Source organism: Lactuca saligna, chromosome 5, assembly GCF_052625555.1.
Source record: "Lactuca saligna cultivar CGN05327 chromosome 5, ASM5262555v1, whole genome shotgun sequence".
Classification (NCBI taxonomy): domain Eukaryota; kingdom Viridiplantae; phylum Streptophyta; class Magnoliopsida; order Asterales; family Asteraceae; genus Lactuca; species Lactuca saligna.
The window spans coordinates 232,529,926-232,544,745 of record NC_136421.1 but is presented as its reverse complement, the minus strand read 5'-3'; the positions used below and the strand labels follow the sequence as shown (position 1 = coordinate 232,544,745).

The window sequence follows — 14,820 nt, the reverse complement described above, 5'->3', positions numbered from 1 at the left end:
TTAGAAGAGAGTAATTATTAATGACGAAAATGAAGAATAATATTATCCTTGTATATTATAGTGATGTATTAAGTAATAACTACTTACAAAGAGGAATAAGGAAGTCTAAGTAAATGTAAAGGATCTAAAAAAGAAGAATATTTGAGCATTATCGTGTTGGTTATATGATGTATCTGATGATATGTTATGTGAGTGTTTCAATGCATGTTTATATGATGTTTCATTTGACCCATTTGGGATATGTTATGTTCCATAACACCATACTTTTGATTGACTCACTTAGTGTATGCTAACACCACTTGTACAAAAATTACATATGGTCAAAAATGACATATGTTATGTTCAATGCATGTTTATATGATGTTTCATTTGACCCATTTGGGATATGTTATGTTCCATAACACCATACTTATGATTGACTCACTTAGCGTATGCTAACACCACTTGTACAAAAATGACATATGGTCGAACTTTCGCTAAAACAGCTCAGCCACACTTTTGATTAAAACTATATCTATGACCATTGGAAAAATTATAGAAATATTTAGACACAATTAAACATAATGAGTGTGACAATTATTAGCTACAGTCGAAGAATGTGGCCAAATGTCTAAATAATTTTCGTTGGTCCTTATCTCTATTAGCTATTATTATCTAGGTGTCATTAGCTGTCATTATCATTTAACCCTTTTTCCTAGTTTCCTCATTTGTTTACAATTTGATTGTTTATTGTATAAACACTTTTAATTATTCAATGAAATAACCAAGTCAAGTCTTTGATCATCAATATCTTTATGGTATCAGAGCGGGCTCTAAACATGTGATAAGAAAAATGATAAGATGGAAGGAGACAAATCAGAGAGTTCGAAAGATGCAGGAACCATCGACTCAAGCTCACCATACTACATTCACTCATCTGAATATCCCAGGCAGATGGATGTGAATGAAATCCTAAAATATGGAAATTAAAATAATTGGACCCAGGACATCAAGAACATCCTGTTCGCCAAGAACCAGATATGTTTTATTGATGGGACAATCGTGAAACTAGATGAAAAATTGGATCTCTATATGCAATGGATGCGTTGTGATGGTATGATAAAGGGGTGGTTATCCACCACCATGGAAAAAGACATCAGAACTAGTATTAAATATGCCAACATAGTGAGTGAAATTTGGAGTGATCTTGAAGAACGGTTTGGGAAAAAAAGTGCACCTCGGGCCTATGAGTTGAAGCAATTACTTATAATGACAAGACAAGATGGGGTGTCCATTTCCAGCTACTACACCAAATTACAAACCATCTAGGATGAAATCCAATCCACATCTCTTGTTCCTAGTTGCTCATGTACCCATTGGAGTTGTGACATTAGCAAAAGGTTGAATGAGTCTAGACATAAATAAAGGCCTTACGAATTCCATATGTGGCTAGGTAATGACTACTATATCATCAAAACAAAAATTCTTGCCATGAAACCCACACATAGCTTGGGCGTGGCATATCACCTTGTTGCTGAAGATGAATAACAAAGGGTCATCGCCGCTGCTAAGAGATCAATGACTAAAGCAACAGCCTTGCAACCATTATTCAGAATCGAAAAGAAGGAAATGGTGATCACAAACAACAAAACTGAAGAACAACAAAAAAGGTTTCTAAACAAGTGAACATTGATGAACAGGAATAATGCACTTTCTATGGAAGAAGGGTCATAACAAACACAGTTGTTTGAAACGAATCGAGTATCCGGACTGGTGGCCAGGCAAAGAAAAACAAGAAAAGGGAATGCAAAGGTGTCTTACATAAGTTCAGCTACAAGTGCCACACCATGGTTGACTGGTGAACAATACCAGAAATTGCTCAAACAGTTTTCTAAGGAAGAAGAAAGTAATGTCAATCCCACAGTCAACATGGCTGGTAAGGTTGATCATAATGGTGCTTGGGTAATTGATTCAAGTGTCACTAAGCATATAACACACAACAAAAGGTTGTTGAAAAACATGAAAAAGATGCTTTTGAAGCACATGTGATCGTACCTAATGGTGAACGAATTAAAGTTGAAGGAAAGGGGACTTGTGAATTACAAAATGATATCAAGATTGATAAAGTTTTGCATATTCTAAAATTTAATCGTAATTTGTTATTTGTTAGTAGGATAACTAAAAATTTACAATGCACCGTAACGTTTATTCAGGATTTTTGCTACATGCATGACTTACTATCAAGGAACTAGATTGGAATGGGTGAGTGCTAACAAGGTCTATACCGGATGTATATGGAAGCGGGACAAAGAAAAGGTTTGATGACGACGTGCAAAGAAGATCTTTGGCACAAGGGGTTAGGTCATGGATCCGAGTCTAAGCTTAACCATGTCAATTTTTTTGATAGCTGTCCTAGAAATTTTAAAAACAAAGTTGGTGATTCATGTATAAAATCAAAACGCACTAGATTACCTTTTCGAAAAAGTTCAATAAAAACTAGTAAGTGTTTTTTTAATTAATACATTATGATGTTTGGGGTAAATATCGCACATCTACATATATCGGTGCTATTTATTTCGTTAAATTGGTAGATGATTATAGTAGATCTTTGAAGTTCTTTTTGCTAAAATACAAAGGTGAGGCATGAGTATGTGAAGAATTTTCTTAACATAGAAGTAGCTCAATTTGATAAAAGGATTAAAAGAATTAGAGCTGATAATGGCGGTGAGTTCATAACATTATCCATGAAAGAATATTATGCTAAATAAGGAATTCCATTGGTGACTACTTGTCTACACACCCCACAGCAAAATGGTATCATGGAACAGAAACATAGGCATATCCTTGAAATAACATGAGCGCTAAAATTTGAATCAAACTTGCCAGTCAAGTTTTGGGGAGAATGTGCTGATAGCCCCACTTCACCACATGTATGGCATACTCGAATTATACTAGCATCGGTAGTTAAAGTGACGTGTTGAGTCGGGGTCCTACGGAAACAAGCTTCTTCGCCATTTTTAGCCCTTAGACAATCTCTTTTGAAATGTCTAGATTTGCCACAACTATAACAAACCTGACTCACTTCCACGCCAAGAATTTTGGGGATTGATCGTATCGGTGCCATGCATAAATGAGTGGTGTGTCTGTATCTGTTGCAGTTCTTACATCACAATTTGCGGCATTTTCCTAACTGGTGGAAGTTACGTTTCTTGCAATCTGGTAGATTCCCAACATATTTCCGTAATGGAATTGGTACTGGAGTGGCAGATGTTGTGGCTGTAGAAGTTGCCACAGGTTGTTGTCTCTTGGCAAGTTTTTGAGATAACTTGCGCTCCTTTTTGTTCCAAAATTTCCGTTTATTATTCTTAAGTTTGGGAGATGAAGTATCATCATGGCTAGGCCCTTGTCGGTCTCATTGTGTGTTACTACAGTTTGAAGTGTTGAAACTGTTTCCATTCTCATTCGGGTTGTTGTCATTGAATTGCATCATGACAGGTGTCACAGCAGCTGTGACTGTGGCCTAAAATGTAGCGAAGTCTATCTGCAAAATTGGTGTCTCGCCAGTTGGTTGGTTACGTCCTTGTGAAGACATGGTTCTGTGGCATGAAGAGAAACAATCTTGTGAGTAGTGATGGAGATCGGTGGTTGTGTTTCACAAATTTATATACTTATAAATTTTACGCATTGGAGGACTACCCTGAACGGTTCTGAGAACATTCTTGAGAGGTATTCTACGGGAGTGGGTATTTCATGACTGTTAAATAAGCTAAATTATACTGTTTTCCGAGAGTATTATAATCCGACTTCTATAAGGTCCTGATAACCATCCACAAAGGAAGTCTATATGAAATAAACTATTGGATTCGAAGTGGCTATTTTTGAATGAATTTTTGATGAGACATTTGTGAGGTGGCATTTCTTAGTTATAAATTTCAAAGATGAAGTGGTATGACTTGGATAGATTTACTTAGGTGTTGTTTATTTTTTTGAAGCCAAAATGTCTGCAGTCTGCGGACCATATCTGCAAGCCTCTGCGGCAGAAGAGGTGGACCAAATGTCTGCAGTCTGCAATAAGAAGACTGTTTGTTTTTAACGTCTGCAGCTGTTGAAATAAATTAATTTTTCAAACTTAATTTCATGTCATAAAGATTAAAAATGCATTTTCAGCAAAAAGAGAAAAAAAAAAAAAAACGGGTGGTCTTTTTTTTTTTTTGTTAAAATGAGGTCTGAAGACCTTTGAAGACAGTGGCCCATGTTTGCGCCAGGAAGACCTCGTGCAGACGTTTTTTGGTCTGCGCACTTCCAAAAAACAAACACTCTGTGAGGGCATATGTCTGCGCGTTGTCTGCGCGGTGCAGACAAAAGTGGTTGCGCAGCTCTTCACAAAAAAAACAAACAGCCCCTTAGTCTGTATGTTACTGATCTAGAATATATTTTTAATAATAATGATCTTTAACTGAAATAAGATTGTTATCACTATAGTTGGTATTGAGACTACACAGAGTTTGGAAATTTGACCTAAGAGTAGGTCTACAACATACCAACAGAGGGAAATTTTTGACAGCATAAGGAACTAGTAAGACAATACTTGCAATACAGGAATCTTTATGGGGAAATGTGCTACTTAGAGCATAGATATGAAGGCTATTCCTTAAACCAAAAGAAAGGATGAGTATATTATTTCCTACTGGCGATGGGAACTCCTAGGATGGATCCTTAAGTTGGCCAGTTGGCGCTCCATGTCAAGCAGGTGTCTTTCATACACCGACAGAAGGGCTGGGTTCTCGATGACATTAGCTTGAGTTGTAGGTACTTCTTGCTGCAGGGCCTTGTTGTATTTCATAGCCCTCGCATAAGCAACATCGAGATTGCGAATGTGGTTTGTGTTAGGATCCGAGTCTGCCTCAAGCTCTACAGTTCACTGAATGGCCGCTAGGCTTAGCTTAACATTGTGGGCCACTCGACAGACTATGACTGGAAGAGCTCTATCTGCGGAGCATCCCTCGATCACATTGTAGAAGCGGCGATCCCCATTATACGGGTGGGGTTGGACTTGCTCGTGGCTCCACCTATCTAGAGTTCCGACCCACATAGGCGTTAGGCCTTCGTATACAAGCTGGGGATTAGGATTTGGTATCGGGACCACTTGAGGTAGGTTCTCGACCTCAGGCTCTAAATCGACCTCTTTGAGGAACTGTTCTGCGATGTCATCGTCCAAGGGAATTTCATGATTTTCTCCTGGCTCTGCCTCGATTCGTCCATCATTTCCTTGGTTGGGAAGGTACGGGTCGCCAGGGAGATGGAATCCAGCCATTATATCTACACAAGAATGGGGGTAAAGAGACAGTTAATAGACTTCTAGTCTAATATTAATTCTATAGTATTGTAAATGTATGATCGATACTTTGTTGTTATCTTATAGTAACTAAAATACTCCTATAGTATTTTAATGTTGGATGTTCTATTCTATCCATATCTTGTTTGATATATATTGGTAAGTTTTAGGCTTGCTGCAACACCACAACCACTCCCAAGCACATGTTGGTCAAGTCTCAAATAAATATAGTTGATCAGGCTATATTGACCCTAGACAGGATTACATAACTGTCCTAGTTTAGCCATAATGTCCAACATCTAAATACTTTTGTTTTGTTCTACTTATGATACTGTTTTTGATACATATGTATACTTGTATACTTCTTATAAAATACTTATATTATAAAATTATTCTTTTAGTTCAGAGCGCTTCAACCCCGTAGTGTTTATAGTTGTATACCATGTAAGGTTCGGTATACTTAGTTCACTATAAACAATAGCTCTGATACCAATCTGTCACACCCCCAAACGTAAATGGCGGAAACGTTCGGGGGTGGATGACGTCACGTGTAGTATCATAACAATTGCATCATAGTAATCAAAGTAAACACAACCATCACATTGAATAATAGAATATTTACGTTAGTTTGATACATCAAAAATGTAGAAAAATAAAGACGAGAATCTATATGCTCCGTCTTCTCAAAATTATGTCGAGGTACCTGTCTACTTATTTCCTGAGAATACAAGCGGTTTTGAAAGAGAGTATTAGCATAAAAGCTGGTGAGTTCATAAGCATCTTTTTGTAATGAATACTTGTCATTGAATTTGTATAAAATGTTCGTTTACTTTCCAAGAATATCCAATATTTTCTTTGATAAATGCATGATAGTACCAGTTCCTTCTATTTCCACTTAGTTCATACTAGTCACGTTTAAATCAATATCGGACCGATAGTGGATTATGCGGATCTGCCCCAAGCCCACAACCAAACAAGGAACAGGAAATGAGGCAGAAACCACATACCCCACGACCTATCGAATATTCTTCATACATAACACTGCCGCATAAACTAAGAGGTTATAGAACTAACTATGAATGTTTGTTACTGTGTCCTTTGTAGTATAAGAAACATGATAGTTTGTATGTTTGTTTAGTACTAGTATGTAAAATATAATCTGTTTGAAAAACCTTGGCTACCGCCAGTATGTATAGTATGTTCTGTTTGATTTGTACAGAAACTCTTGTATGAAATCCTTGGCTATCACTAGTAATGTAAACAATGTATAGAATGTTATTCTGATTATTTTTAAAGTGCTGATGTATATATGAGAAAATCCTATATGTTCCCTTGAGTATGTGTTGTTGCTTTAATGGTTCTGAAACTATAAGGCATAAGTATTTTCCATACTTATGTTATTAAAGCAGTTGTTCATGAGAAGTATATTATTACGTAAATAAATTGTTACTATCTACTGGCGAGTTTTATGACCATACTAAACTTGATATGACGTGAATAAGACGCCAATATCCTTTATGAATTTGTCACCCATAGACCTGTCGGTCCTACTATAGCTAACAGTAAGGTGCGGGGTTATCAGTGCCGTATAGATCTAGACACAAAATCACATTCTCCCTCGATGAGAATCTGGTTCATAAGGGTAGTCCTCCACTTAGTTATGTTTGTAAGCGCCCAAGGATGTGTCCCCCAACTAGATTAACGACTTTACAAGTAATAATATGTGATACATAATGTTCTTTTGTACTTGAATTCGATGCATGTTTTGTAGAATAAAAATAATTATACTTAAATAATTATCTAATATGGTACTCTTGTAACCAAAAAGTGGTAATGTATGCCATAAACTATACGTGTCATAGTTTAAATGATTGTTAATGTAAAATCTTGATATAGTAAAACCGTGTATTGAATACTCAAACTATACCTATTATAGTTTGTATGTTATGTACTTGATTTGTATATTGTTTCTGAAAACTATGCAATTATATATATTTGTTTAGCAGAAATTGTCCCTTATGCTCCGCATAGTACAAAAGGGATAAAATATCTATATAATTTATGAAACTCATTGGACTGGATCAATTGCATAAGTTTTAAATTTGTTTGAAAACCTTTGGTTTTAGTTCACAAAATCATTTGTACTTGGCTTGTATTTCCCCCTTGAAAACATATAAAAACCATAAAAGTGTAGGGGTATGAACTCACCGTTTGATGTGTGATTCGAATGTAAGATCGGTACAGGATGTTGAGTGTCAAGTGAAGTCTCGAATACAAACGGATCCTATTTAGCATATAATAGCACAACTAGTTATGATAGGAAACCACCCTAGGGACTAGCAAAAACTTGAAACTAAGTGTTAATATCATATGTGATTGAATAAGGGAGGTTCACGGCCACACTAAGGTGTGTACGGCCATGGGTGTACGACCCATGGGTGTACGGTTGTACACTCATGAAGAAGTGTGCAAATGAGGTGTTTTTAGGTCCTTTCTAGCGTCAAGGAAGTGTTCTAGGTCCCATGCTTAGCTTTAATGAAAGTTTAAGGCCTAATATGACCATCAACAAGGGTTATAGCTCGTTGAGGTGTGCACGACTGTACACATGGTTTTACAGTCATACACCCTTCATGTTCTTGTTAGGATGGTCGATTTTAAGGTGAAAAACAAGTGTTTCTAGTAGGTAACAAGCATAGGAAGCAGTTACTCACGATTTTGAAGCTTGAAGATGGTTTACAGCCACCAAGAACTAGTGTGTGTTCTTGGTGCTCTTGGTGAAAGATGAAGATCTAGCCAAAGATGAAGTTAATGAGATGAAAACATAGATTCATCACTAGATAAAGCAATGTAGAAACAAATCAAGGTGGAAAACACTTACATCTTTGAAGATCTTGGTGAGAAATGTGATGATAGTTGAGAGAGAATCCGAAGAAGTGAATGGCCATGAGGGGGTGTACAACCGTACACCCATATATACGGCTGTACACTCCTCCTGAAGGAGGGATAGACCTGAAAATGACATTAAGACTTAAGGTAACTCATCCCTAAACCTCAAACTTGATGGTACCAAGCTTAGGACAGTCAAACAGACCATAAACAATACTAAAAGATAGCAGAAAGGAGTCTGATTTTGATTGATTTGAACGGTTTGTACAAGATAGAAATTTTGGGTTGTCATAGTTTAGACCTTTTCCATTTCTCACAAGTCCGTTTTAGTGCGCCGGTTAAACACACACACTCCACTAACGAATTTGAGAATGTAAATATCACAATTGGTATCTACTTAAAATCTATTTAGTGAAAGGATTTTCTCACCATCATTTTCATGAATCCGAGAGAAACCTTATGACACTTAGATTTTATGATGTATGTATTCTTATCCATGTGAATTTGTCATAACCATAATCACAAGACAAGGTTAGTGACAAATCTAAACTCATATAGATTGAACTTGCTCAACCTTAACTTCTTGCCACCTGACAGCACAAGGGCCTACCATTGCTTCCAAGTAGTTATGCAAACAACTGAGAACTCACAGAACTCACATGCATAGTCAAGTCTAACTAGAATGGGCACAAAAACAAGAATATGTTAACATGATAGGCTATAAACCTCAAGTAATGTGCTAGTAATAAACAGTAGATTTTATTCTTGATTAGTTCTTGAAACTTTTCAAGATCTTTAAGACTCTCACTAACCTCTTAACATATAAGATTCTCTTGTCAAGAACCATTCCTTGACAAAGCAAATATTCAAGAGTTAGTGTAGATTCTTATCAAGACAAATACTTCACACAATTGGCCTTAGTTGGTCTTTGTTTTATCCAAAACATTACAACTTACCAATTTCAAATGTACAAGAGTAAGAAAACATTTTACTGTACATTTGACAAGTGTTATAAACCTTCTTAAGATTATGTTACTCAAATTGAAACCTTGGAGTATTACTTTAAGACTCAGTTTTGGAACAAACTATGATTCACCTTTTGATTTAACCATTTAAACAATTCACGATTCCTCTTCTTAGTCATATGAGTGCACTAAGATGTCCTTAGAGGATCAATTGTGATATGGTTTCATAATTACTAAGATAATCATAAGAAACGATACTAAAGTACTCTCCCATCTTTTTAGATTGGAGAAACTTTTATCTTTCTACCTAATTTGATTATTCTCATTCGTTTTGCCATACATTGAAACTTTTCCAATGTTTCAGAATTATAATTAAGTTTGTAAGTATAACCATATTTACTAAACTTTAGTAAATCATTATGATAGTCTTATCGTTCTTTTGTGGTGGACCTGATCAACACACAACTAAGTGTACCCGATTTCCTAGCCCTTCACTTGACTCACATATATATGTGAACAAGGAATTAGTCTTAATAATGTGAAAATTCTCATTCATCATACAATACAAGTTGCATGATTCCAAGTTTCTATCCAACTAAAACTCGGGTGATTAGAATCTTTCCTTATTTGGTTAATTATGACATTAATTACCACAAACGAAAGAATCAAATCCATTTTCCAATATTGCTATCAATGGAATCATATAAACAACAATTTTTTTTTACAAATTCCAATGTAAGGATATTTAAAATAAATAAAATCAAAACTTTTTTTTATTTAAAACTTGAAGAAAAAACTTATCCTTACAATGCAAATATACATGAAAACTATGTTGTTATCTATTCATAAGCAATCTATCATAACTTTTAAGTAGCAGCTCAAAATTTTGATCTTCGAATCATGCGATCAAAATGCATTTCTTCGCGATCAGAATTAGCATACTCTTCCTTTAAGCTTCCTTTCTTCAATTCTACAAAGCATCAAAATGTAACCTAGTCACATCATGTAATAAGAATCTCCAAATGGGAACTTAATAGAGTCAAATAATGGACTTTACATGAAGCATAGACAAATTTGTTGACTTTTACCATCATTATGGACTTTCAGGTAAAAAGGGCAGCTTCGCAACCAATTCCCCTTCCTTTGGCAATGGACTATTTAGTAATGATACACGGGACTATTTCAGACTTAGGCTTTCTCTTTACCATTTGGTCAACCGGGTTGACTATGGCCGATCCCTTTCCATTGGGAAGAGACAGCTTTTCTGGACTTCTAATGTCACCATTGATAATGTCCATCGAGGTTTGGGAAGTAGATCTTCCAATCAAATTTGCTTTACCAGTGCTCTAAATCATTGATGATTCAATAGCAACAAGAAAATGTGAAAGTGGCCAATCAAACACAAATCAAATTTAAGGGTTCTAGTTTAAACAAAAACATAATCACTAGAATAAAATCACAAATCAAACATCAAATCATATGCTTCAATTCAAGCAATCAGCATGTTTGGAACAAGAACTAGAAGCTAGGGTTTCTTAGCCACACACGGATAAGAACAAATCAAGCAAATATGAAGATGAAATTGAAATGTTTAATGCTTACTAAAATGAAATCAAAAGTGTTCGTAATGATTTGGCCTCAAAAACTCCAAATATTCTCCTAGAATCACCTAAGATCGCCCAAAAATGCTCCAAAAACCGTCTCCTTCAAAAAATGACGTCTCTTCCTGTTTTAATGAATGTTTACGTGCACGCCAGTAGGCCATGAGTTTTTGGCATGGCAATGCCTTTTGCCCATGTGTTTTTGGCATGACCATTTGTCTTGCCCATGTGTTTTTGGCATGGCCCATGGTTTTTGCTAAAACACAAATAAGTCTTCACTTTTGGCTCCATCTTCGGTCAAACTTCACTAGGAGTCATGTTGCTCAACTATGAGATGATAAAGGACAAACACAGCCTATGTCAGTGCGACAAGAACCGCTCTTCAAATGTAGTCATTTGCTATGATGACAATGCACAATGACTCGGGTTCCATCTTCATGTTTTCTGCCATGGAATGACTAGTTCATCTTCTCCTCATGCTCCAAGGCTCCAAGCATCTAAGCTCCATGCATCCATGCATCCAAGCTCCACGTTCCATGCTCCATAATGCCTGCAAAATAAATCAAAAATGGTGAAGTACCAGAAATTCTAGATAAAGTATGTAATTGCCCTAATAATCAACTAAATGCAAGAATTATGAAGTAGAGTGTTATGAAAAGGACGAAAATAAACATGCAAAATAGGTGCATAGAATGCACCTAGCAAGTTTTTAGTCATATATATATATATATATATATATATATATATATATATATATATATGTGTGTGTGTGTGTGTGTGTGTGTATGTGTGTGTGTGTGTTTGTGTGTGTGTTATGTTGGAATGGTTCAACGTAAGGAAATTCTGTATATGGAAATGTTAATTGCGTTCTCAAAATTTGTTTATGATTACGACATCCCTCTTCATAATCAAAAATTTGAGATCATGGCAAATAGAAATATTATAGCAAAAGGCTGATCAAGTATCATGTCTTTATGTTAGGCATTATGAATTGTGTCCCATATGCTTTGGGTATAGGATCGATTGCATATGCTATAATATTTCTAGTGTTCTAAATTTTTCCAAATGCCTTGGGTATTAAGAGGGAAAAAGGACTACAACCGGTTATGACTAAAGTGGTTTAGCAACTGTTAAGGATAATCTAAGGTTCGCCAACGATTGGTTGCTTAAGGACAGTTGGAAATATAGTAATGGATGGACCATATTGACATTAGTCTATTAATGAGTTGTCGTATGACAAATATGGAATGTTTCCATATTGGAATATGAAGAATAGATGAAAAAGTTAGAAACTTTTATGTAAGAAGAATGTTTAAAGGAATGTACTTTGAATTTGAGACTTCATTTCCATGGAATTGTCCTGTAACAATCTCCAAAGGAATATTTTGTAATATCATTGGTCAAGTATATGTGATTCTTGGTACTTAGACATTAGAATAGAATCATTGCATGATAGTTTACAATCTAACACTTTCTAGCAGTAACAAGAATTTGGAATTCTTACACTTGCAATAAGGATTTGGAATTGTGAAGTGAGCATCATTGAAATGTTTTTCAATTGATCTATTTCACAAAGTAAGGACCATAGACAAACATAGTGTGCAATCTTGGAGCATGGCATAACTACTGTTTAGACAAACATAGTGTGCATGCTTGGAGCATGGCATAACTATTGTTTTAATTTAATTATTAAGTTGATTATTTGAAACATTATATAATGAATAATGAGTAATAGTATGACTCAAAAGTTTTTGGGCCATATAGGATTAGTATTATTCTTGTGTTTCACTTTGCATGCTTTGACTTCCCGAATAACTAGATTATTCAAACCATCCACGGTCGATCATTCTTTGAAAGTAGGTATTGAGGCAAGACTGTCATGAATGGGTCTGTAGTTTTTAGTGTTCATGAGTACTCCTAGAATAAGATTCGAGTATTGGATCCAACTCACGCTCATCTGAATCACTTCATGGATTTTATCACAAGTGATTGTGAGATGATAATATCTTATATTCTTGAAATAGAGACATGTGAGTTGTAGTTGCAAGTTGGTTGCACATTGGCGTATGTAAACGCACCAGTAACTTGGTGTTATAAAACATATTGTGGTGTGTAATTTGGTGAGTAAGTATAAGCAAGCATTTGGGTCGAGGTTTATCCATTCCTTTTACCCCATGTGGATAAAAGCTATATATGTGGGCCCCTAGATGATTTAGTGCTGACACCCCTAAGCGCTTGGGCAAGCCTTGACTGATATGATTTGTTCAGTTAGTCGGTTGTCATAAATCGGGAATCCGGAAACAACAGATGGACGGAGAGAATGAATATAATCCATGTCTCAGTCTATACAATATCTAGAATGGAGGAATATATGATCCCTTATCTAATGGACGCATCATTAACTAGGTCAGAGTTCGACAACGAATTTTAAGAGCTACGATTGCTAGTTGGGTTGTGGAGTCGTACTTGTAATAATAGTTATTAGACTTATCCAAGTGGGAAACTGTTGCATTAGGCGTCTAAGCCTATAACTATTATTGGTATATACTTGACCCGAGAGTAGCATGGTCCATTTGGGTTGCATGGAACCGGAACAATCTGAATGATGGATAATTGAGAAGAGGTTATTTATGGTTTGTAAATATATTATAAGTTCTAGTATATTAATATGAAATCATATTATTTAATTCATACTGATCAAGAATTAATTTGGAATTAATTTTGTGATCAAAATAGACCAATTAAATATAAGGCGTTGATTCGTAAATCATTCATTCTTATAAAGTGGGTTTATGATCCATAGTTCTTCATGTTGGGCTAAACTCATGTTGTAACCCATGGATACTCCATGGAGGTTTTAACCCATGGAGCATGAGGGATATGGAAAGTCATTAGGGTTTACATGGTGTAACCCTAGTTTCCACACTATATAATAACCCCTCTAGCTCATGAAATTGGCACCTAAGTGGCACTAAGGAGTGATTAGTAGAAACACAAGAGGGCAAGTCGATTTTATGAGTGCAAGTGACCTCTTCTCAAGTTCCTCCATTTTGTTGGTGGTGTTGTGTGATTTCGTTTGAGGTGTAACACTTGGGGTACTAAGTTCTTAAAGGTCCAAGGCTTCAACTACACTGAAAGGTATGTCATCTAAATTGTATTTCATGTTGTTTATACTCCATTGTATGCTAGTTAAGATGATGCTTTGGAATATTAAATGTATGTATGTATAATAGAGAAAACACATATCCAAAGCATCTAGGGTTACATGTACACCATAGGAGTGTTAGAATGCTTAAAACCCTTTAAATGTGACATTTCAATGGGGGCCCGGATCAGCAGTTGGCTTTCGAGACCTTGAGACATAGGTTATGTGAGGCTCTGATTGTAGTACTACCTAAGGGGTTCGACGATTTGGTAGTGTATTATGATTCATCGATCTCAGGGTTAGGCGCGATATTTATGCAGAGGGGGCATGTGATTGCTTACGACTCGAGGTAGTTGAAGCCTCGTGAGGCGAACTACCCTACTCACGACCTGGAATTGGGGGCAACGGTGTTTGCCCTTAAGATTTGGGGGCATTGCTTGTATGGCGTACGGTGCACTATTTATACTAGTCATAAGAGTTTGAAGTACTTGATGGATCAGCAGAACCTCAACATGCGACTGAGGAGGTGGTTGGACGTGTTAAAATATTATGACTGTGAGATCTCATACCATCCAGGGAAGACCAACATGGTGGCCGATGCTTTGAGCCACAAGATGGCGGGTTCCCCGAATGGGAACATTTGTTTGAGGATGACAGTTATCTCTCCATTGTTGGATATGATCAAGGTGGCTCAAGTGGAAGGTTTGAAGATATAAAATTGGAAGTTATAGCAGATACGGGGTCAGATCCCTTTGTTTATCTCGGATAACCGGGGTCTCTTGATCCAGTGTAGTCGAGTGTTGATCCCAAAATTTGGAGGGGTGAGGTAGAAGATATTCGGTGAGGCCACAAGTCCAACTTCTCTATATATCCAGGGGATACAAAACTATATAGAGACTTGAGATTGTA

The 14,820-nt window shown here is 36.2% G+C and overlaps 1 protein-coding gene across 1 annotated transcript; it reads left to right on the top strand.

Annotated features, from left to right (window-relative positions):
* The first annotated feature begins 840 nt into the window (after nucleotides 1-840).
* LOC145046368 (uncharacterized) lies at nucleotides 841-1,308 on the top strand. The gene is made up of 2 exons (XM_078994649.1): nucleotides 841-939; nucleotides 985-1,308. The coding sequence occupies exons 1-2, from the start codon at nucleotides 841-843 to the stop codon at nucleotides 1,306-1,308; spliced, it is 423 nt and encodes a 140-aa protein (XP_078850775.1).
* Nucleotides 1,309-14,820: the final 13,512 nt, after the last annotated feature.